At 43.4% G+C, this 23,946-nt stretch overlaps 1 protein-coding gene across 4 annotated transcripts in view; it reads right to left on the bottom strand.

The window, feature by feature from the left end:
* Positions 1-11,038: 11,038 nt before the first annotated feature.
* The window catches only part of LOC116941663 (adhesion G protein-coupled receptor B3-like), a 71,199-nt gene continuing 58,291 nt past the window's right edge, over positions 11,039-23,946 (bottom strand). For 3 of the 4 annotated variants that reach the window (XM_032952972.2, XM_032952974.2, XM_032952971.2), the window contains 10 exons: positions 21,461-21,546; positions 21,012-21,110; positions 20,285-20,456; positions 19,146-19,241; positions 18,913-18,952; positions 17,838-18,490; positions 17,490-17,525; positions 16,387-16,491; positions 16,008-16,052; positions 11,039-13,097 (listed from right to left, as the gene is read on the bottom strand). In XM_032952972.2, coding sequence (XP_032808863.2) covers positions 12,921-13,097; positions 16,008-16,052; positions 16,387-16,491; positions 17,490-17,525; positions 17,838-18,490; positions 18,913-18,952; positions 19,146-19,241; positions 20,285-20,456; positions 21,012-21,110; positions 21,461-21,546 — 1,509 coding nt within the window. In that variant the 3' untranslated portion in view covers positions 11,039-12,920. The remainder of the gene's footprint in view (positions 13,098-16,007; positions 16,053-16,386; positions 16,492-17,489; positions 17,526-17,837; positions 18,491-18,912; positions 18,953-19,145; positions 19,242-20,284; positions 20,457-21,011; positions 21,111-21,460; positions 21,547-23,946) is intronic. The other variant, XM_032952975.2, reaches the window with a different exon arrangement.

The raw sequence follows: 23,946 nt of genomic DNA, 5'->3' as shown, positions 1-23,946 counted from the left end.
CGCACAATGATATGTTGCTTTTCATTATCAGTTCAGTTTTACAAAAGCAATCCTACTTCCGTCAATCTCTTTATATCACATTGTTGCAGGCCGACCTTTCGTGACTGTTACATATACTGCACATACTCGCATGTGTTTTGGAGTTGTTATGCCAACAGCATAACAACTCCAATACACATGAACGTGCACGGGACTTTCGTTTTGCTTATATTCTACTGAAACCCTATATATAAATACATTCCTTATAACATACATACCCTGAAAATTGTATAGTGCAATGCAGGCATGCACATCAGTGGAGAATGTATGAGCCATATCAGATTTGCCACCATATTTATAATAATAATGAATTGCAAAATAATTATTGCAGTCTTGCACAAACAAGACTGCAACGTTTCACTAAACGTAATAACAGTGAACAAGCAAAGGTCATGTATACGTTTGCTGATAACATATTTAAAAATGGAAAACTACAGCTGAATTTACTTTTGCAGTAAATAAAGCGATACAGGGTCAAACTGGTGAAATTAATTGGCCAACAAGAATGGTTATGTTTTGAAAACTCAACGTAATAATGAAAAGCAGCAAAGCCAAGTGACGAAAAGCATAACAATTTCAAACAGTGCATACTTCCATCAAATAGCATATAGACCAGAACACACAAAACAAACCTAACAAATTGGAACACAAAAACATAAAACGACAGCAAGAAGGATGGAGATGCACCCTCAGAAATACAGAGCAAGGGAAGCACATGGTTTGCAACAAAGGGATATCAACAAGGGAACACAGGGGCTGTCAGGTTTTTGGAATGCCAACCTGTGCGATTGACTGGTCCGTGCCACGGGGAGTAACTGGAGCGACCAATTGGTGAATATCACAATTGAATAATGGTGCTGTGACATTGCATGCGATTATGCGTCAATGTATTCTGTGTGCATGCGTCACACATCAGACCCACAATCCTGGGGGGCTGAAGGGGGTTCAGCCCCACCACAACCCCCCCCCCCTTCCCCGAAGCTGAAGGCTCTGCTCCCCTTCAAAATTATTATAGTCAAGTAAAAAAAAATAATTGGTACTTTACTTAACAGAAGTGGCGGTTTTAACATTGACGTTGTCATGTCCACTCATGAGTTGTGCATTGCCCTCCCTTTACACATTCCTGCGGAGGGAGCTGGTAGGAACGTTGGGTTGCTCGGTCAGTGACCAGGGTCAATGGCGGCGTGGTGTATTCCGCAAATATGCCCGACTGTGAGGGCGGGCACAAGCCGGCGTGAGTAGGTTAAACATTACGTTTTATAAGGGCACCACGGGGTGACCAGCCCCTCCACACCCAACCCCACCCCTCCCACCTCCCACCCAGCCCCACCCTCCCCACCCAGCCCCTCTCCTCCCCACCCTCCCCACCCAGCCCCTCCCCACCCTCCCCTCTCCACCCAGCCCCACCCCTCCCATTTTTGGATGCACGATGGACGGACGGACGTAATAATCCCCTGTGGGCTGGTGTAACTAGGAGGTTACTACCAGTACAAGGTCAAACTATCGGGGCCATACACACGCAATGTATTGGACTTGACAAACCTACATCGGAGACATCGTCTTGACGTTAAGAAAAGTGGGCTTGGGCAGGAAACATCGCTTGAAGGGGATGATGGCTAGCGATGGAATGGCACTGAAAGGAGGGCAGACACCCACAACTATGACCACTTTGGATACGCAGCAAGGTCAAATTATATGTGCAGGAGTGGATATTATTGACTGTGGCATGCACACATGCACATCATGCTATATACAGTTTTAGACAGCATATAGATACACAAGGCTTGCATAAATACAACAAGCACTATTGTAGGCCAACATCATAGACCATAGATGCCGGACATCTTCAATGGTGTTAGTTTGCCAGTCCGGAACGAAGGAATTATCAATTTATTTTGCTAGGAAACAACGTTGCGTAATTACACCACAGTACTCTTGGTAAAGGAATGCACTCTAACCATAACAAGACAACGGCAAAAGGTTTACCCACCATTTTCGAGGAAACGTGAGATTGAGTGTATCTTATTTTTCAACATGCTTGCCCTCATTGGAGTTTTGGCGCCTCAGTGCCCAAAGTACAGAATTGTGGAGGGCCGACACCCGCCCGGGCATTATTATGGCACCAGATTTTACCTTCGTCGCCACTGTGTACGAGGAAGGCTCCGGCGCCCGTCGAATAATGTACCAACATTCTACGGCTTGACTCGAAGAGGGGGGGCGGGGGGGGGCTCTGCCTCCTCCAGCATCCACAAAGCTCTGGGGCTAATGGTCATTATGCAACGGTGAGTATCGTCCTTCAATATAATTAAGGATAGCCTATCACGAGGTCTGAGTGCTTGTGAACACCTGGTGATGCTGTTTGTAATCCATAATAGAGGTTTTGGGGTTAGATCGCGTAAATATATAAATGTGTCGCTAAAACCCGCCACCACCCGACACAGCCAACTAGTAAGGGTTGTCACGTAAACAGAACATGCTAATTCTTCACTAGTACAGCACAACGGTGTATTGGAGAGCCAAGCAACAACATTTACAATCTGAGTACGACGTTTCGCCAGTAATTACAACTAGCTTCATCAGGCGACAGCCAGATTTGTGGAGCACAATAAAACCATCTGCTTGGTTTAGATATGTGGATGACACATTGGTGGTCTAGCCACACGGCAAAAATACACTGAACGCATTTCTAAATCGTCTCAACTTGCAAAACCCATCCATCCAGTTCACCATGGAAGTGGAAGCTGACAGAAGTCTACCATTTCTGGATATTCTACTCAGACGGCGTAGAAATAGTAAAATAATACACAGTGTTTACCGAAAGAAAATGCATACTGACTCCTATCAGAGTCACACCATCACCCTGCACAGAAATCTGCTCTTATCAAGATGCTCATTCATTGAGCTAAGAAAGTGTCAGATGGTGACAGTTTGAGAAGTGAAATTCAACATGTTAAAAAAGTACTTCAAATGAACGGTTACAACTGTAGGGGATCTGCGAGCCATCCTCACGCACTTGCACCACGCAGACATGAAATCTCCGCACTCAGCATAGCACACACCAATCACACGCACGGGAATACACTAGACAGGGGTCAAGGGTTAAAGGGCACTGACGTCACATGGACTCGAGATGGAGATGTGTATTGGGTACGAGGTCGGAGATGGAGGGTTTAAAAGGGGGCTGCGAGACGCGTTTTCGGGGTTAGCTTTAGGAACGAGAGTGGCTGTTGGTTGAAGAATAAACAAGGGCTTTAGTCTCCGACTCCTCTTCATCTAGTGGCATCGGTGGGATGTCTAACCTCAGCCGACGCAAGATCCCAAAGGGCGAGACTCAGCCAGAAGACCCTCTAGGTGCCCGGGATGAGATTTGCTTGGAAACGGAACCGACGAGTCGGGATTCGTCCCTCGGCTCATCGGCGGGATCCATGGCAGCTGCTCGTCCCATGTGGGAACCTTCCTACACCAACCCGACGGTGGAGACCCAGCGCTACCGCCACCACAGATCATCCTCTAGGGATCAGCTGCTGGAGGCAGTAACCGCGCTGCTTCGCTAGCTGAGTCCTGAGGTCGAACGAGCAGGAGGAACTTCAGCTGCATCGCCTCCCCGGTGAGCGGACGGGAACCACGGTCAGCCTTCCCGACCAGGCTCTCCGCAGCATCTATCAGGGGATGGAGCAGCACCAGTGATGCCGCCGACCGTGCGTCCCACGCGGGACCTGGAAGAAAACCCTGGCCTGTCCTCCCGATATCCACCGACAGCAGTGGCAACCGGGGGACATTAACGACTGGAGCGCAGCGGAGAGCAGCTGACCGGGCGAGGGCAGAGGTCAGGAGTGAAAATCAGCCCGCGGAGGGAGGACCAGAATGGAACCACCAGCTGGGCCCGATACAGAGGTCCGCGTCCAGATCGGGAGAATGGCGCGCTTTCGTCCGCCGGTTCGAGACAGCCGCCCGGGCAAATAAGTGGACGGAGGGACAAGCCGTGACAATGCTGCTCACTGTGTTGGACGACCCCGCACTGGCAGTGTTCGACCGGATTCAGCCTGCAAAAAGAGGATCCCTGCAGGGCATCTACAAGGAGATGGTGGAGGTGTTCGACCCCTTTGTCTGGGGCACGCCAGAAGTTTAAAAACCGCCAGTGGGAAGCATCGGAATCGCTCGTGGTCTTCAGGACAGAATTATTGACGCTGGTAGAAGCCGCATTCCCGCGGCTCAACGAGCCAGGTCTGGAATCGCTGGTGGCTGAGCGGCTCCTTGCCATGGCACAGAAGGTGGGAGTGATGCTGCCAGTGGTGGAGGAGGAAGCCCGCACCTCGCTATGGGTTGCACTACATCTCTGTATGAGAATGAGGGCGGAGATGGAAGGTTTAAAAGGGGCTGTGAGACATACTCTTTGGTTCTATTCGGTAAAGTCACGTAGGTAAAAAATAAAACAAAAATAACGACGTTTCGGCCACAACACAAGTAGCCTTCTTCAGGTGAAGGAACAGAACTGTCAGGACGACAGAGCTTCAATGAACGCTGCTAAGATTCGTGGCGTCTTTTTAAGCTGGGTGAGAGAAGTGAGGCACCTTGACAAAGGAGTTTACATATCAAACAGGAGAATTTAGCATTGAAATAGCTGAGGGATTAGCTTGTGACTGGTCACAGAAATAGCTATGTTAAAGTCAAAGTTTACACATCCACAGAGGCACCTAGAATATGGACGCCAAAGGGGCTGCGCTACTCAACTATCGTACAGTAAACCGATGTGAAAAAACTAAGTCTAAATTACATCAATATAATAAATGTACTCAATATATTCTTCAATAAGCTGAGCTATTGACAGCAACTGAGTATACACTTCGATGGTGTGAAAAGGGAATTTTAAGAGCTGCGAAAGTTTGGGGTACCACTACTTGAAAATATATATACTGTACCATTGAAAATTAGTTTAATGTTTGGTTCGATTTAGAACATCTTTCCAATGGTTGCTTAATTTGAAACCATCTTCTCAGTTGAAATTGTGTCTGTGTTTGTAAATCTGAATTGCCTCGTGAACAAATCTCTGATAAAAACCCGTGGGTTTGCAAAGAACCTTGGTATCGGAGAAAATTATATCGTGATCACCCACAGCGTTGTAACAGTGATCAGCTACAAGTGTGATCAGCTACGAGTGTGGCTGTGGGTTGAAGAATAAACAAGTTCGTAACCAGTTTCCGACTCGTCTTCACAATAATGCACAAATCAAGAGGGCATCGAATACCAAAACCAAATAAAACAACACGAGCATTGAAACTGTCCAAGTAATTAAAACGATCAAAATACCGTACATTGCGGGAGTAACTGATAAACTCGTCAGGATGTTTGGAAAAACAAAACATCCGAGTCAGATTTGGCACGGTACATAAAATACAGAAATTAATATCTGGTACAAAAGGTGCATTACCGAAGCTACCAACAGACGGTGTGTACAGGATTAACTGCACATGTGGTAAATGTTATGTTGGGCAAATAGGACGAATGATTAGCACAAGACTAAAAGAACATGAGAAATATTAAATTCTCCAAAATACAACTGTCAGCAGTAACAGAACACACGTGCCAACAAGGATACTCAATTGATTTTGATAATGTTTAAGTTTTGTGCAAAACTAGCTACTACTGGCTAAGAATAATTAGAGCATATATCGAAATTGAAAGAAATCAAAATAACGTTAACCATTTGGATAGCTACCGCCTTAGTGCTGCGTGGAAGTGAATACTCAAATAGTACATTATTTTAATGTGTAGTGGCGTACCGCATGCAGAGTTTGCAAACATCAGTTGCATTATGTACAGGGTTGCAGACAGTGAGGTCAGCTAAAGATAAGCAGGTGCAGGCGGGTGGCCTGGGTGACAGCAGAGAGAGAGAAACGCCAGCAATTATGGAAAGAGACAGTGATTGGCTGGCTGCAAATGTAAACGCGGAGTAGGCGCCACAGAGGCGAGAGATAGTGGCGATAAGGGGGAGAACACGTGGGGGAGAACACGTGGGGGAGAACACGTGGGGGAGAACACGTGGGGGAGAACACGTGGGGGAGAACACGTGGGGGAGAACACGTGGGGGAGAACACGTGGGGGAGAACACGTGGGGGAGAACACGTGGGGGAGAACACGTGGGGGAGAACACGTGGGGGAGAACACGTGGGGGAGAACACGTGGGGGAGAACACGTGCGTGAGGCGTGGGGAGGACGCCGGCTTAATGAGGGCCATCTGGGGGCACTTAATGAGGAGGGGGATAAAAGGGGAACGTGTGAGGCAGAGGAGTTGAGTTGGTTCGAGTGAAGACAATAGTGAATTCACGAGAAGTCCGGGACCCCGCTCTCCACACCTCGTCCTTTCCAGCGGTGTTGGCTGATTCCCCCCCACTGGAGGCACGGGCGAGGTTGGAGGAGTGAGGGTAGACAGGCTAGAAGTAGAGAGGCTAGCGGAATCCTAAGTGTGAGTGTGCTAAGGCTAGCAGTAGAGAAGCTAGCGGAGTGTATAGTGAGAGGCAAGCAGTGGAGAAGCTAGCGGAGTGTATAGTGAGAGGCTGGCAGTGGAGAAGCTAGCGGAGTGTATAGTGAGAGGCTGGCAGTAGAGAAGCTAGCGGAGTGTATAGTGAGAGGCTGGCAATGTAGAAGCTAGCGGAGTGTATAGTGAGAGGCTGGCAGTGGAGAAGCTAGCGGAGTGTATAGTGAGAGGCTGGCAGTGGAGAAGCTAGCGGAGTGTATAGTGAGAGGCTGGCAGTGGAGAAGCTAGCGGAGTGTATAGTGAGAGGCTGGCAGTGGAGAAGCTAGCGGAGTGTATAGTGAGAGGCTGGCAGTGGAGAAGCTAGCGGAGTGTATAGTGAGAGGCTGGCAGTGGAGAAGCTAGCGGAGTGTATAGTGAGAGGCTGGCAGTGGAGAAGCTAGCGGAGTGTATAGTGAGAGGCTGGCAGTGGAGAAGCTAGCGGAGTGTATAGTGAGAGGCTGGCAGTGGAGAAGCTAGCGGAGTGTATAGTGAGAGGCTGGCAGTGGAGAAGCTAGCGGAGTGTATAGTGAGAGGCTGGCAGTGGAGAAGCTAGCGGAGTGTATAGTGAGAGGCTGGCAGTGGAGAAGCTAGCGGAGTGTATAGTGAGAGGCTGGCAGTGGAGAAGCTAGCGGAGTGTATAGTGAGAGGCTGGCAGTGGAGAAGCTAGCGGAGTGTATAGTGAGAGGCTGGCAGTGGAGAAGCTAGCGGAGTGTATAGTGAGAGGCTGGCAGTGGAGAAGCTGGCATAGGGCAACGTAGCAGACGAGCAGTAAAAGCGGAGGAGTTGCGACGGAGACGCGTGGTGTTGAACGCGAGGAGTTCTGTACGAATAAAGTGACACGAGAAAAGAATAAGTTGTCCGTGTGAAATAACACCACTACAAATGCATGCCTACAAAAGGCAGCGTACTTCAATAGGGATTACCGTTGGTAGAGCTATTTTAATAAACACAATAGACAGGAAGAACAAATTCAAAGGGCTCGCATAACGCACATGCATAATGTACATTGCCTCAGTAATCACCCCCCACCATTGTGCAAGAGTGCAGAAGCATGGTCAACACATCTACGCCTCTATATAAGGAACAAAACAGGTGGACTTCTCCACAAATCTGGCTGTCGCCTGATGAAGCTGGTTGTAATTACTGGCGAAACATCGTACTTGGATTGTAAATGTTGTGGCTTGGTTCTCCAATACACCAGTGTGCTGTACTAGTGACGAATTGGTCACGTTCTGTTTACGTGACAACCCTTACTAGTTGGCTGTGTCGGGTGGTGCTGGGTTTTAACAACACAACATTTATATATTTACGCGATCTAACCCCAAAACCTCTATTATGGATTACAAACATCATCACCAGGTGTTCACAAACACTCAGACCTCGTGATAGGTTATTCTTAATTAGATCAATGTACATTGCATTGGTGATAAATTATACTGTATCAATTGGTCATATAAATCACCTATTGCAGGAGGTAGAATTTAGTATTATTGTATCAGGTGGAAAAAGTGATTGTTTCCTACATTTTGGTAAATTAGATTGAAATTATATTGTTAAATTTCGATTTAAAGCTTTCGTGACTGCAATGATTCATCTTCTTTGGTTCTTTCGGTAAAGTCACGTAGAATGATAATAAAATAATAAATTGATAAAATAAAATAACACAATAATATTCTCACGACGTTTCGGCCACAACACAAGCGGCCTTCATCAGGTGAAGGGGGGCGAGACTGTCTGGTAGGACAGCGCTGGATTTACCATGGAGGTCGAAAAAGATGGCAAACTACCCTTTTTGGATGTCTTAATTAAAAGAAGACATGATGGTTCAATGAGCCACTCTGTCTACAGAAAAGCTACCCATACAGATGCTTACTTGAAACCGGAGTCCCACCACCATCCATCCCAGAAGAACTCCCTCATCAAGACTCTATACCATAGAGCCCAATGCATTTCCGACCAGGAACACATTACCAGTGAACTCAAGCACGTACACCAGGCTCTCAGGGCTAATGGCTACTCCGACTACACAATCCGCAAAGCCATCACTCCAGTCATGAAAAAGGATCCTCTTGTGGAGCCACTCAAAACCATCACCTTACCCTACATTGCAGGGGTCACTAAAAAGATCTCCAAAATCCTGAACAAACACAAGATCCAGGTCCGATTCAACACAGTACATAAAATCCGTGATTTAGTTCCATCTGTAAAAGATGCTGTTCCAGACATACAGTACCCGGGCGTTTACAAACTAAAGTGCCTCTGTGGTAGTAGCTACATTGGAGAAACCAAAAGACATATCTCGGACCGCATCCGCGAACACAAAGCAGATTTGAAACACGGTAGGACGAACTCCTCTGCCGTGGCAGATCACTGTTATAATTCAGTGGGCTCACATGACATTGACTTCTCCAAGACGGAGGTTCTTTGCAAACCAACCGGCTACCATGAGAGATTCGTTCATGAGGCCATTCACATATACAAGCACAGAGACAATTTCAACCCAGAAGATGGATTCAGGCTTAGTAACCACTGGAAAGATGTTTTAAATCATTTCTGTTCTTAATTAATTGTATTTTTACGATGACCTTCAGACCGCAGCTCTTTCGCCAGCATTGCCTCTTAATACCTCTCACACCACGGTTAATGGTATAGTTTTACAACATGGAGCATACTAGGGCCTCGCAACTGTCTCTCTCCCCCTCCTCTGTTCCGACCATGGACGAACTCGTCCGTCTGAACGGGGCCCGTAGCTATCCGTGGTACTGAAATTTGAGGGTAAGAATCCACCCATTTTTTCGCCATATAGCATTGTGATATATAACGACTTATTGGTGGTAGCTTAGCTGATTGGAGAATATAGAGTTTATTGATAACATGAAGGTAATTTATATTTTAGTTTTTATTGGTTCACTATATAGTACTGTGAATAGCTCAAATGTGTAATCATTTCTGTGACCAGTCACTAGCTAATCACTCAGTTGTTTCAATGCTGGATTCGCCTAGTTATTTCAATGCTAAATTCTCCTGTTTGATTTGTACTAAGGGCCTCGGTGATTGTGTATGCTCTGACTTTAACGTAGCTATTTCTGCAGCAGGTACAAGCTCTATTTCTGCAGCAGGTACAAGCTAATCACCCAGCTATCTCAATGCTAAATTCTATGCTAATTCCATTGTCAAGACCTGTATGCCTTAACTTAGCTATTTCAATGCTAAATTCTATGCTAATTCCTTTAACAATGGGTGCCTCTGTGGGTGTGTATGCTTTAACTTTTAACATAGCTATTGCTGTGACCAGTCACAAGCTAATCATTCAGCCATTTCAATGCTAAATTATATGCTAATTCCTTTGTCAAGGCGCTTTGTTCCTCTCACACAGCTTAAAAGGCCGTATCTGAACGTGGCTCTTTCACTCCAGCGCTGTCCTACCAGACAGTCTCGCCCCCCTTCACCTGATGAAGGCCGCTTGTGTTGTGGCCGAAACGTCGTGAGAATATTATTGTGTTATTTTATTTTATCAATTTATTATTTTATTATCATTCTACGTGACTTTACCGAAAGAACCAAAGAAGATTATATTGTTAGTTGTTGGAATTCTTGTAATTAAATTATCGATTACTTTTACCTGAAAAGCTAGAGTTATTCTAGTATCTCGATTCAAATTAACAGCATCCAAAAAGAAACATTAAACCTGGTGCTGCACCAAATTTCGGTTAAATTTCAGCTCTGAGAATTAATCTATTGGTTTGACTGAACAATACACTAATATGCAGAGAAGATTAAAAAAGTGCTACCACCGACTGCTTCAACCATAGGGCACTTGAGAGGATCTCAGTGGTAGCTCCGTGATATCCACTTCCATAGGCCGTTCTCCAATAAGTAGGAATGCACTGCTTTGTAAAAAAAAATGCAAATGCATTCATCTCATGACATGACTAGAAAAATGAAGCAATTGTGGAAACATTACAACACAAACTATATATTACATATTCTTGCTTCTTTGGGTAAAGTCACATAGAAGGGAAACAATAAAATGATATATATAAAACGTGACTTTACCAAAAGAACCAAGAATATGAATCCCTGCAGTCACGAAAGCTTTAAATAAAAAATACAAACTATATAATACAGTGAAAGGGCACCTTACGGAAATTTTTATGGCATGCATATTTCTTCACAATTACCACGTTTGTTTGAATGAGTTTTAATGTACCGTGTGATTTGAAATGAGGCTTGAAATTATGATTGCGTTTTTTTTATTGTACGTTAAAAAATAATAGCAATCAAAGACACTCGATGCATGGCTTCGTTTACCTCCCTAAGCAGGGAAATTAGCTTGTAGATGATGAATAAGTGTGGCTTTCATAAGTTAGCAAAGCACAGGCATCCACAAAAAACACACCCAATGAAATCACTCAAACGTGACTTCCACTGCACACCCAATTATAAATATGCATGTGTGCAAATAATATTTACAATTGCGAGAACTTGGGCACAATATATTTTATTTATAAATTGATTTATTTTAATAAACATGTTTTTACATGTCTAGTAACGCTCTGAAGCCTTGTACAGCTTACAAACTTTCATACATCAGAAAATAGCAGTTTTTAAGCTACTATAAATAAATGACAAACCCAAGCTTTCCATTAGCTCGGGGAAAAACGTAATCAATTTTTATCTCTATTGAATAATACATTGTTAATAAAACAGCCAAACATATACTCATCCTATTTTTTTAACTAAACCGTTAGATGTTCTGCTTACATATTATATCAATGTACAATAGGTTGCTTAATAGTATAAGTTTTTTTGTTCTGTTAAAAAAAGAAACATGTTAGCACAATTTATACAATGTATGCCATAGTGCAGATGGAAAGCTGAATGCATAAATATTTTTTTACAGAAATTAAAATTCATCAGCCCCAAGCGATTTTTTAAATTTATTTTAATAATCCTATTTATAAGTAGCGTTTGTTTTTTCGTGTGACTTGTTACTCATTGTAAAAGCAAAATTGTGCAAAAAAAATTATTCATGGCTATTGCAAACGCAAACGGAGGTCGCTGTATGAAAGATTTAAGAGCATGTAACAAAGAAAAAAAAAACTTGCAAGATCTACGAGACTTTATATTTAATATTATTGTATTTTAAAAAATAAGTTATCTCTGTGTTGACAGTGTATAAGGTAGGTTATATGTACAACTTGGCAAGTCGAGAGGATGCTTTTGAAAATGGGAGTTCAAACACAAAACTAAAAAGTTATAATTTATGCTATTTTTTACACATTAAAGCTGTAAATATAAGCAAAGTCTAATCATACGTCACCATATTTAATACTCCGTGGTAAACTACATTTTAAAAGGGCCAATGGGCACATGTATTACACACCTGTTTTGTGATTGTCAATGTAATAACATTTTACCTTCTAGTTTATAATTCGATGGCATGTCCAATTAAGGCTGACTCTTGTAGTAAATATACAGTGGCATTTCTATTATACATATTTTGTGAATGCAAATTAAAAGGTTAATCATATCTATTTGTATCCAAAGGTAGTAATTTTTTTATATATATTAGGTATCTTTTTCTCACTGCATGTCTTATGTAAACGTACCATCTCCTGCAATAAAATAAACAATCTGAAAAAAAATAAAAAAATGTTTACTTTATTCCAGTCCATTACATAACCACCTTAAAGAGTTTAAGGATATCCCCACGTGATCTTATGCAAATTTTAAATGTGTACATTCTTCTATAGAATGCTGTCTTAATCTATATTACATGTGCATAAGGATCAAACAAGGATGTTTAAAATGCTATTCATTGGCTGCCCGATAGGATTTTATGTAAGGCAATGTTGGAAAATATACCATATGAAACACGTTTATTCCACATTACTTCACAACACATTGGTGGCTTTTTAATATTTTCAGAAATATATATTAAAAAAATACCATACTGGTATACACCAGTAACTTTAATATATCGACATATCAGCATACCTTAAGTAAAATTTAGATATTTGCAAGATACTGAAATTGCAGTGATAGGAAAAAAAAACTATTCGGGTGAATTTCATTCCTAACATTTGTAATATATCAACTCAAATGGCACAACAACAAAAAAATGATGTTAGAACGCTGTAACACATTCAACTAAACAAAACCACGCAATTTGCTTCGACGGGGGTGGTGGTGGGGGGGGGATGATAAATGGCATCGTGTATTTATAAAGCAGCACAATCATGATCAACAGCAGGACACGGGGGCCTGGTATCAAACACAACGTTCGTTCGGTAAAAGTCCTCTTGCTCTGTACACCTCCAAGTCGCGGAGAGGGGGGAGACACGTGCAAGACGTCGCCACGTTCCTACACCTCCGTCTGAATGTCCCCCTCGTGGGCCACCAGGGGCAGAGGCCCAACGGCTTTCTCCCACTCGGCGGCGCCGGGCTGCGACTGGCAGGCCAGGCCGCTCCACGCGGGCGACATGTGGTTCGACATACTGCGCTGTCCGTCCCACGCGCTGCGGCTCGGGGTCAGCTTCTCCTGGGCCATTGCAGGGCAGCGAAGGGGGCAGAAGGGGGCACATGAACGAGCGAGATGATTGAGGATTGCTTTTTAATGTCACGCGAGGCAGACGACGCCCGCTGGAGCTCCGTCTCGAGTTACGAATTTCACACCCGTCCAAGCGAGCTCTCTGTTTTTAAAAGGATGTATTGCCACCGGGGATGACTTGGCATTACATATGACAGAGTCAATCAACGTAAAATGACAAATATACTGTCTTTAACATAATTGCCCCTCCCGAGAGGAGTTGAATGTAAAAAAGTAGAGGAGCGATGATTTTCTTCTTTTATTCAGAATCAAAGAAGCAAGAAATTATATTTAAAAAAATAATTACATACTTTTATCGTTGAATTCGTTTAGCCGTTTTTAAAAAAAAAAAAAACATGTTTCCAGTCGTTATTGCTCGAGCCTGTCTTGTTCCAGGATATGTCTCTAAATCGAATCTTATATATTTTATATAACGCCTTATTCCAAGGCACTTTACAGGGTGGGGTTTTTCAAAGTACTCAGACAGTTTATGGTGTCAGGAGAAAAGGTGGGGGAGGTTAAGCATGGGTTAGGGTCGTGATTGGGGTTGTCGTAGTGATAGGGGTTGGGGTAGTGGTACTGATAGGGGTTGGGGTAGGGGTAGTTAGTGATAGGGGTTGGGGTAGGACTGAGGGGAGGAACTTGGTCAAGGGTCACGAAGGACCCCGTCTGGAGGCCCCTAGAACCTTGTAGCGGGTTCGAAAATGGAGGCGCATTCAGGGCGGAGCCAGGCCGTGCTGGGAGCATAAAAGGAGCCGACAGCGGGGGCTCGAGGCTGCCGGTTCTGGGAGTGGACTTGTCTCTGATTTAAAGCTTTCGTGACTTTACCGAAAGAACCAAGAATATGGACTCACCTCGTCGTTTCTGTCGTCTCGTCGCTGTCATCATTAAACGTCTCTGCTGCATATTGTGCTACGAAGGAGAGTAATTGGCTATCTCAGTCAGCGCCGTCAGTGTTAGATGGCTAGGGTAATGTACAGGCTAGGCTGAGCTACTGTGGAGAGTGTGCGAACAAGAACGTGGAAACTGTCTCTGAATTGTTGACACTACACATGCATTCTAGATTTGAAGCTTTCGTGACTGCAAGGATTCATACTCTTTGGGTTTTTTCGGTAAAGTCACGTAGGTAAAAAATAAATAAAAAGAATTTAGTTGTTTTCATTCCCGAATTTTTATCATTTATTATTTATTTAGTTTTTACCTGCGTGACTTTACCAAAAAAAAAACAAAGAGTACTACACATGCAATACATGTTTTAGGGCAGAAATAGTGATGGGGGTTGGGGTATGTGTAATGCATGCGTAACACAGTCGTGAATCTAATGTAACAGATATGGTAATTTGGATTGCCACTATTCCCCTTCTACAAGTCTGTAAATCACACAAAATGTATCTTACTGGCTTCTTTAACAAGACCGTAAAAATTTTGATTTAAAACTTTCGTGACTGCAGGAATCCATATCCTTTGGTCCTTTCGGTAAAGTCACGTAGATAGAAAAAAATAATAAAAATAAAAACCACGACGTTTCGATCACAACACAAGCGAGCGTCTTCAGAAGGAAAGAGGGAGAAAGTCACCGAAGGCAACCGTTTATAAAGCTTTCAGAAATGGGCGTGGCACAAGAGCTCCGGCGGCTCAAAGAAGTGGGCGGGGCATATGTGCCCTGGGGTAACATAACATGGAAACACAAATCAAGTCATGACCCAAAGTGGCTGATGACATGAAACACGGTAGGACCAATACTTCTGCCGTGGCTGATCATTATTTTAATGCAGGTGGCTCACACGAAACTGATTTCTCTAAGACGATGGTACTTTGCAAACCCACTGGCTATCAACAAAGATTCGATCATGAAGCCATCCAAATATGGCTTCATGGGAAATGGAATATAGCATGCAGATCCTTTAATGTTGAACCAGGTTATGACCCAGTGAGAGCTGAGACAAGAGTTCATTTTTCAGAGCAACCTGGGTTATACAGTTGGATATAGGAATAGGACAATTGTGACAAATTTAAACACATTTTAAATTCAAACAAAACTTGAGCAAGGCTTACAGATGACGCTAGAGTCGGTGCACAATTCTGTCTTTCGTATGGCCGATGTAGATGCAGAGCAACGAATACAATTTCACATTCAAGGTGGTCATGCCAGTCAACTGCGGCAGGAGTAGCGGAGTGTGTCGCTGTGATGTCTCCTTCGTATTTGTGGATCGAGGGCATTGTGTCGTTATACATTGTACGGTCTGTTCTGGGTGACCACAGTCGCACTCTGGAGAGTTTTTCATTTTCCACTTGTGCATCAGTTCTCCGCATCTGCCACGGTTTGTGCAGTGGATGCGAATCAGGGTGGTCCATGAGTTGCATGGTCATGGTGCACAATTGATCGATCGGGATAGTCAAATATATCTCAACATCTCCAGCAGACTACAAAACAGAAAAGGTAAAAGTGCAGCCCTACAATTGATTAATCTGGAGAATCGCTATATAAGGTATTTGGCCTACTCTTTCACACTGGCCAGACGAATTGGAAGGTGGTAGGAGTGCCTGGTCTTTGTCTCGTCATGCATGACCTGCTGATCGTTTAACTTTGATGTAGCCGTCTATACTGCTCAGTGGACAGATGTGGGGGGGGGATTTAAGAAACTTGCATCGTCGTTTCAGCTGCCATCCCGGGAGATTAAATCATACTTGCGACCTCTGGATTGTCCATTGTTCTCACTATAACACAATGGCAGCATCCCAATGAACAATATACGAAACGACAAATAGCATAACACAAATGTATTCCATTGCATCATTGACTGCATTTTCATGATCAGACGGCTAGATTTGCCTCCATTTGCAGTGATGAATGTAAGTTACCTTTTCACTTCCTGCTGAAGAAACACTCCACCTCTGGCTCGATTTCTATTCAAATAAAACCACAAGAGAGCAAATTTACAAAAAACACCGAGGGAATAAGCAGATAATGCGTCTCCTTCACATATGTGTCCTGCCTCATTTCAGCATAATTGGGCCAATATAAGCCAATTTTTGGACCAGGTTTGATATTCAGCATCTCATCAGGCTTGCTTAAACCGATACAGATGAAGTGCCAGATGTTAAGAGGCAAGGGCGTTCTGTCAGCTGCAGGTCTTAGTTTAACGTTCAACCATATTATACACAACAGAAAATAATACTGTTGAGCGTTGTAAAAATGAATTGCATTGTTAGAGATTACTTACAGCTCTTCAATTCTTACCATGAGATCAACCGTCGAGATATCCCTGTCTTTGTTGACGTGCTGGAACTTCTGGTTCAAATCCTGGAACATGTCTAAATGCCTCTTGCGTGTACGCATAATTTTCTAAACAAAGAGATGAGTATACAACGAGGGCTATTATGTTCGTCAAGGCTGTGAAACAAATACATGTTTATTTCCTGGCACATGATATCGCGTTCCCGAGCAGGTCATGCAAGAGCTGTAACCTGTAGTGCAGGTGAAATGTGAATGCCAGTGGTAGGAGTGGACATGCCTATTGTGCAGTGGTGCACAATGAGGGAGTGTGCTAACTTAACTAAACAATATTTTATTTTACCAGGCAAGGTCCACTGAGCTACGTAGCTTTTTTTCAAAAGCGACCTGGCTATCACCACGTGGATATTTATAGCGGCCACATACCTGAGGGATGTGATGCATCACTCAATACATACACACAATGTATTAGTTTATTTTCCAGTTAAATATATCCAATAATTGAAAGCAATAACCAATGGAATAGCTCAAAATAAAATGCTAGTCAGACACATGCTTTTAAGTTCTCCCCCTCCCACCGACCCTCATGGCTTTTGGGTTAAGTGTTCAATTTGGAGAATGAATCTGCCAGAAGTCAACAAATTGACTTTCGGAGAGGGCTGCTTGCTTAGTAAGGAGCTGAGTTTTAAGGGCTAAAATTTAAGAGTTAGTGGCCAGTGGCAGTAGCAAGTGTGTAATTTTGCCAACATATGTGATGCAGAATTTCTATCTGCAAAACTCAAATGCACACAACGTATTTTACCATTTGGTTTTGGTATTGGGTATGCCATAGGGTCATCATAAGTATCAAACGTGCGTTTGGTCGATACGCACAGAATATTAAATCGTAAAAATGACTTAATCGCAAAAATAAACGTGTTTGTATTTTATTCATAAACGGAACACACTTTTCAATTTCTCCATCATATGAAAACCAACCCGTCATGATGAAAGTCATATTTGGTTCACGTAATATCAGAAAGCTTTGCACTTCCTCCTGATTAAGCGTAAACTGAACTGCATGAGAGAAATTACATTACTATTCACGTAAGCAAAAACCATCTGCTCACCTCAACATCCAATTCTGAATATTTACATTTTCTTCTCTGAAATGGAGGGAACACAACAGGCTACATAAGATTAAATGATCCTGAGTGCAGCTGTTGAAAATTTATACGAGATACATCAGCATCATGTGAAAATAGACGTTTTTTCAACGTGCGGAATATTAAATACAAAAAATGCCACTGATCATTTACAAGCGAGTAAGAGCACATCTTTAAATGCTAATGAATTACATCGCTTTTGGGAATAAACACTGGGAACAAACAGCACATTTTCCCAGCCAGACCAATTTTCTTTTCCTCTTTAAGCCACTTTTTTTTTTTACACGGCGGTTCAAACAATTATTTACATACCTCCAAGGAGTTGAGAGAAACCGTCGAGCTCGTTTCGCTCCTTAAAACCTGGCCGAGCATCTCTCTGTTGAGAGTCCCATAGCCAAATCTCAAGGACGAATGAGCCGCCGCTTCCAAAGCGGGGGCACCCTGGTGCCTCATCGAAGCGGCCTCCATTAAGCTGCTCGTCAGGTCCATGCCGCAATCGCCCGTGGGCTGACGCTCGGCGCCGCCCTCGTCGAAGCGCGCCACGCGTCGCAGGGCGGCCCCGTCGACGTTCCCCTCCAAGCCGTCACGGCCGCCGCCCTGCGAGGACGGCGCGCTCCTCGGCAGCACGACGTAGTCGCTGGCGAGGGCCCGCTCTTGCGCCCGCAGCAACTCGACGTCCTGCGTGTTCTCGCCCTTGCAGAGGTACACGGGGCCGTGCTCCCCGCTCGCCATCTCCATGCTCAGGTGGTGGTAGTTGCCGAGATCGTTCATGCCCACGGGCAGCACGGAGGTGGACAGCTGCTGCAGCTGAATGTCTGGGAGATTGCTCACCAGGTAGCCCGGCTGGCTCACCACCTCTGGGTTATACTCGGGCTTCTCCAGGCTCGTTTGCTCCGGGAGGATGTCCGTGGCCATCGACGTGGTCATTGTGGCCGTCCGACTTATGCTGCTATCCTTGCTAAGCACTGGGGGCAATGGTGAGAACAAATAACAGCGGCTCATAAGTTGAATTATATAGCGATGCATCTGAAATCAAGGACAATCAATTATTAGGTAAAAAGATAAATAGAGGGTAAAGGTGCCTCAATGCAATTTCTGTCTCACGCCACTGCCGGCGGAATAGTCCTCCATTTGAGAGGAATCTAGGGAGCTACTTTGGAGGGTACTTTGACCTACACTTACAGGCTAATGCATTATTATACATTCATAAGTTACACTACATTAAAATTATGAAACGGATTATCATGAGCGGTGCAAAGTAAGCAGAACAATATTTTAAGAGAACATGGTAGGCATTTTGTTTCACTTATGTAATGAGCAATTCCAGTTTACACAAATAAAAATACATGTGTAAATAATGCAAAAAATGTTAAGCTAAAAAACTCACCTGATCTACAAACCATTTCAACATCCTTTTCAAAGTCAGACTATGTAAACAAATTTGAAACAAAAATTGGGTCAGAAACATCACAAATGCAACTGTTTTAAAAGAAGAATTCATTGCAAAAAAATTAATCAGCTTAACATTAAAACACTTTGAGATAAAATATAGGTCATTTACTGAAAGCTTAAACCAACAATCCACTAATACTGAGGATTAAATGTTAATGGTGGATTTACCAAAATCTCAGCATGACCGTTTGGAAATGTTCCACTTGACTCCCCATTGCTTTGGTCAGCCGTGTTTCTAATTCTACACTTCAGGGCATCTTGTACCTGGAAAATTTAAATTACAAACATCAGGGCAAGGGCATGTCAACATCATGGCATGGGCATGTCAACATCAATGGTGTCAGCTCTCGCCTTGTGTCAGGCTGGCGCCTGGGTGTCTTTGAGACTTTCATGCGGAGGGGACATTGAGACATATTTCTGCCAAGCATGAGTGGACAGCATTTAAACTTAATCTTGTTTCAAACTCAAACACCCAGTGACCACAAATTAAATTCCCAGATTAATATAACACGAGGAAAGGACACATTTATGAATGCTGAAACATTCCGTATTTCTTCACAGCTCAATGTAAATATATAAGCGAAAATATAACACGTATGGAACTTTTCCCTATGACTTAGGATCATGTGAGCCCGATTCACATCTTGAAAGATTCATTTACCATTTTGATAGACCACCAGCCCATCTGTTTTGCTGCCAAGCTGCCACTTAAATTATAATCAGTAATGGAAGTAGCCGAAGAGTTAATTAATTACACCATCCACCACGTCTATTTTTATTGCAGGGGCACAATTACACTTGGGTAGTTGGGGCTATCTTACAAGTGATTGCTTTGCTGTGGACATTTGTCAGATTAGAGAGAGGATCCACAGCATTCACCCCCCCCCTTCTTCACGAAATATTTGTTACCATATGGTAACTAAATAAAATCTACACAACAACTGACTCTGCAGTTAGTCTACTGTTTGCGAACTACTCTGTATATAAAGGTCCCATCATCCGTATAATCAGCACGCCACGTATTGAAGGGAGAAAGAATATGTACTAAAAAATGCCATGGTTTTTTATCAAAATTTTCATGGGTTCCTCTTAGCCACAGCAGCGCTGCAGGTATCGTGGGTTTCGTGGCCATCCACGATACCTACAAGGCGTGCTTCGGTGACGGTGGATGAAGCCACTCGGCAACGCGGCGAACGCAAGGGATGGCTAACGCTGCCGATCCACGAAGCGAGACTCCACAGAGCGGATTTATTCTATCGTTCAGTGCCCTGCCCCGCCCCACCACACATCCCGTCCCCCCGCCTGACCTCCTTGCGGAGGAAACTGTGGACGACCATGATGACAATCCCCTGGAGGGAGTCAAAGACGGCAAAGAGGATCTGGAAGAGGGCCGAGCGACGGTCGGTGATGGCGAGCACGGCAGACATCCAAGTGAGGGCGAGGAGGGGCAGCACGACACACGAGCTCCACAGGGAGGCCCTGCATGCCACCACCAAACCAGGCAGAGGGGGCATCATCAGGGTGGCGGGGGTTCAGCGGGGCGGGGGTGGGTGGGTGGGGGCAGTGGTTGGGCAGAAAATGAGACGTTTACGCCCGATTCTGTTGGTAAGCGTGCTTACAGCTGCGGCATGACATTTTAAAAAAATGTTAACGTGTTTTTATTTGTTAGGCGTTCAATTGCAGAAAAATGTGTAAATTGTGCACAATTACGAATTTTATTTTTCGATATATATAAACAAAAATATCGCATATTCGTACGATGTCATTAAGTGTACGCTGCAGTAATAGGTTCAGAAGGAAAGCGAAAACTGGAAACAGTAGCGGGCGTTATTAATAGCCTGGATAATTTGCGCAGCACGATTGCGAAATTCATAACAGCACTCGCGGAGCTGTGCACTTGTGATGTGGTGACCGTGCGGGGATGTCGTTTACATTTTTTTGACTGGTTACAACCTTCGCTTTCCCCCTCCCAGAACTGTCGGGCGGTGCTGTGCATGCACTGTGATAGCTGTCGTGTGCAAAAAAAAGACTAACATGGCATTACTGGCAGTTGAGGCTGATAACGAGCTCCCTGATACAACTCCACACTTGGAACATTTGACCTTCATACCGTTATGCGGAAGTGTCATCTGACTGCAAACAAAAGTGAAGAAAAAACCAAAAGCAAAATGGTTGGAGCCTAAAAATACCAACACAAGCAATGCCAAGAAGAAAGACGTGCAACCAAAACCGCAATCATAGCATCGCGCATCACTTTTCCTAAATTATAAAGAACGGGATTAGGAAACTTAAAAAAGTACAAAACAACCAAAAAACACAAAAAAAAACCATGTGAAAATGTGAATCACGTTATTTTTTTTTTACGTCGTAATCATGAGCATAAATAATAAAATACTTGAAAACTTAACATCCACTATTATTGTTTTTAAAATATATATTTCCGTAAAAAATAACGCATCTCTTGTTTTTCAATATTCTCCTACCTAGCCGTGTGCTTCAACTTCTTGTCTGGAATACCCTCCTTGGAAACTAATTTGTTGAACACCAGAATACAGATGGCCATATTAACCTAAAAAAACACAAACACAACACACACACACATCTTGTCAATCAATGTAATGGATAATACAAAACATACCGTTCAACCCGTAATCATTCAACATCTATTCTTGTCCATGTGGCGTGCAATATTCTGACCTTTAGCAATGTTTTAATACTTTATAAGAAAATGCCAATACAGGTATAACCTACATGATGTATTAAAAAAAAAACGTATGCAATTGTGTTTATGACCGTGACAATTAGATTGGTTGAGAAAGCGTACAATGCTTTCACTTAAATTATTCCTTTGGATCGACTCTACGTGTTGTTTTTTTCCCCGTCACCAGACGTTGTACCCCAAAGTAACACAGACCAGCAATTGTCTCGCCTATTAACATTCACTGATCGAGACCAATTTCATGAAGTAAAAGTATTTCAGTTACTAAAACCGCTTTTGGGGAGGATTTGAGAATGGTGGTGGTAGTGGTGGTCAAGTCGTTATGGGAGCTTATTTCACGACATCATGGCGAGATGTTAACTACTTAATCCATTGCAAACAACTCACATCGCAAAACATTTGGAGAGACAACAAAAATAATCTGATACCGTGTAAAATTAAATATCGTTTGGGAAATATATGAGAGCAGTGATGATATTTATTCATTAATTCCGGAAGAGCACATACTCATACCACAGCACTGTATTGCAGTTACATAATGGAACTGATATTAAAAGCAAAATATATACACACGGGCATTAGATCGGCTTATTTTAAAACCAATGGGTAAATCTGGTTAAGTGTTAAATGATGGTTGCCATTGCTCCCATCCAAACAGAATGACAGGCATCGGAACCCAAGCAATTAAGGGTATGCTGCTCTCAACGAACTTTCAGCAAATTATGTACAAACGACCATTAGCAGTGATGTGATTAACCTCAGCCGCCCGTAGTTAAGCGGCTTGCAGAGTGACAGCTCCTGATGGAAAAGCCTTTAAATTGCTCCCATATATTATTACCAAGCCAGCAAGTATTCCCAGCTGTTCGCTCAGTGGGCATTTGCTTATGAAATGTGCTTATTCATTGCAACTCAATCATATTCCAAACACGGCTGCTATTTTTTTCTCTTCTCCCGTCGACAGATTTTTGAGTTGTCATTTTGCCGAAGTCAATGTTGTCCACTCACGCAACCGCTTTTTTATCGTTTTACTTTATCGTGAAACAGTAAAGATACTATAGCTTTCAAATGTATTTGATTTTATGGTAAAGGTACATTCCCTATACTCGTATGTATGCTGAACTTCTTTCGCACCGGACGTAGCCAACCACTGCTGGTGGAAGGACCTCCACTAATGAGAGCTCTGGAGAGCCTCTCTCGAGGATATTTGGTCGACTTTCCATGGTATCCAGACATCCAAAACACACGAACCGCCAAATTGTGGTGGATCCATCTATTATGCTGGGTGGATAGAGGTCGGATGGTTTAAGAAACATGCACCATTGTCTCAATCACCGTGCCCAAAGATCAAATCAATCAGCCCAACCATTGCATTGCAAGTCCAGTCTGCTAACAATAACACCAAGGCAGCATCCCTTGTATTGTTGTGTTAAATGTATGCATTATAGATTTGAAGCTTTCGTGACTGCAAGGATTCATACTCTTTGGTTTTTTCGGTAAAGTCACGTATGTCAACAAAGCGGGTTCTCATGATATTTTTTCTCCGATACCAAAGTACTCTGCAAACCTCCCGGATACTACCAAAGATTTGTCCATGAAGTCATCCAGATATACAAACATAGACAGAACTTCAACCGAGAGGATGGTTTTAAATTAAGCAATCATTGGAAAGATGTCATCAACCAAGTCAAACTTTAGCTGCCTTATAATTGTACAGCCATTTGTTCCAGTTGGTTTCTCTCATTTTCGACAACCGCTCGCCATCCCCTTCTCCGTCCCCCTAACCCCCTGCAGCATAACAAAAGGTGGCTTAACTTAGCCCCCCCCCCACGGCCCTTCCTGGCTCCTCCTCCCCCCCCTTAACCTGTATATAAACTCGGGTCTCTAAGAGCTCTCTTCACTTGATACAGCAATTTTGCTATGACAGTTTCCACCTGAAGATGGAAGCTTGTGTTGCCTCCGAAACGTCGTGATTAAATTTAGATGTTTTCATTTATTTTATTTTACCTACGTGACTTTACCGAAAAATGTATGCATGTTGAACCTCTTTCCCACTGCACGAAGCCAACCATGCTAATCGGTGTTGCGGGGGAAGGACGACAAACTAAACGAAAAAATTAGTTTGAAAATAAATCAGTTTTCAATGTAGCTGTTCTGGCTTTCTAATACGATACATTAGCGTGAGCATCAGTGAAAGAGGGATGTCACGATCTCACCAGAAGCTCTGAATCCTCTTTTTTTCCTCAATAAAGA

Source organism: Petromyzon marinus, chromosome 12 (assembly GCF_048934315.1).
Source record: "Petromyzon marinus isolate PM22_M1 ecotype Great Lakes invasive population chromosome 12, UKy_Petmar_22M1.pri1.0, whole genome shotgun sequence".
Classification (NCBI taxonomy): Eukaryota; Metazoa; Chordata; class Hyperoartia; order Petromyzontiformes; family Petromyzontidae; genus Petromyzon; species Petromyzon marinus.
The sequence above is the reverse complement of the archived record's forward strand: the minus strand, read 5'-3'. Positions and strand labels throughout refer to the sequence as shown.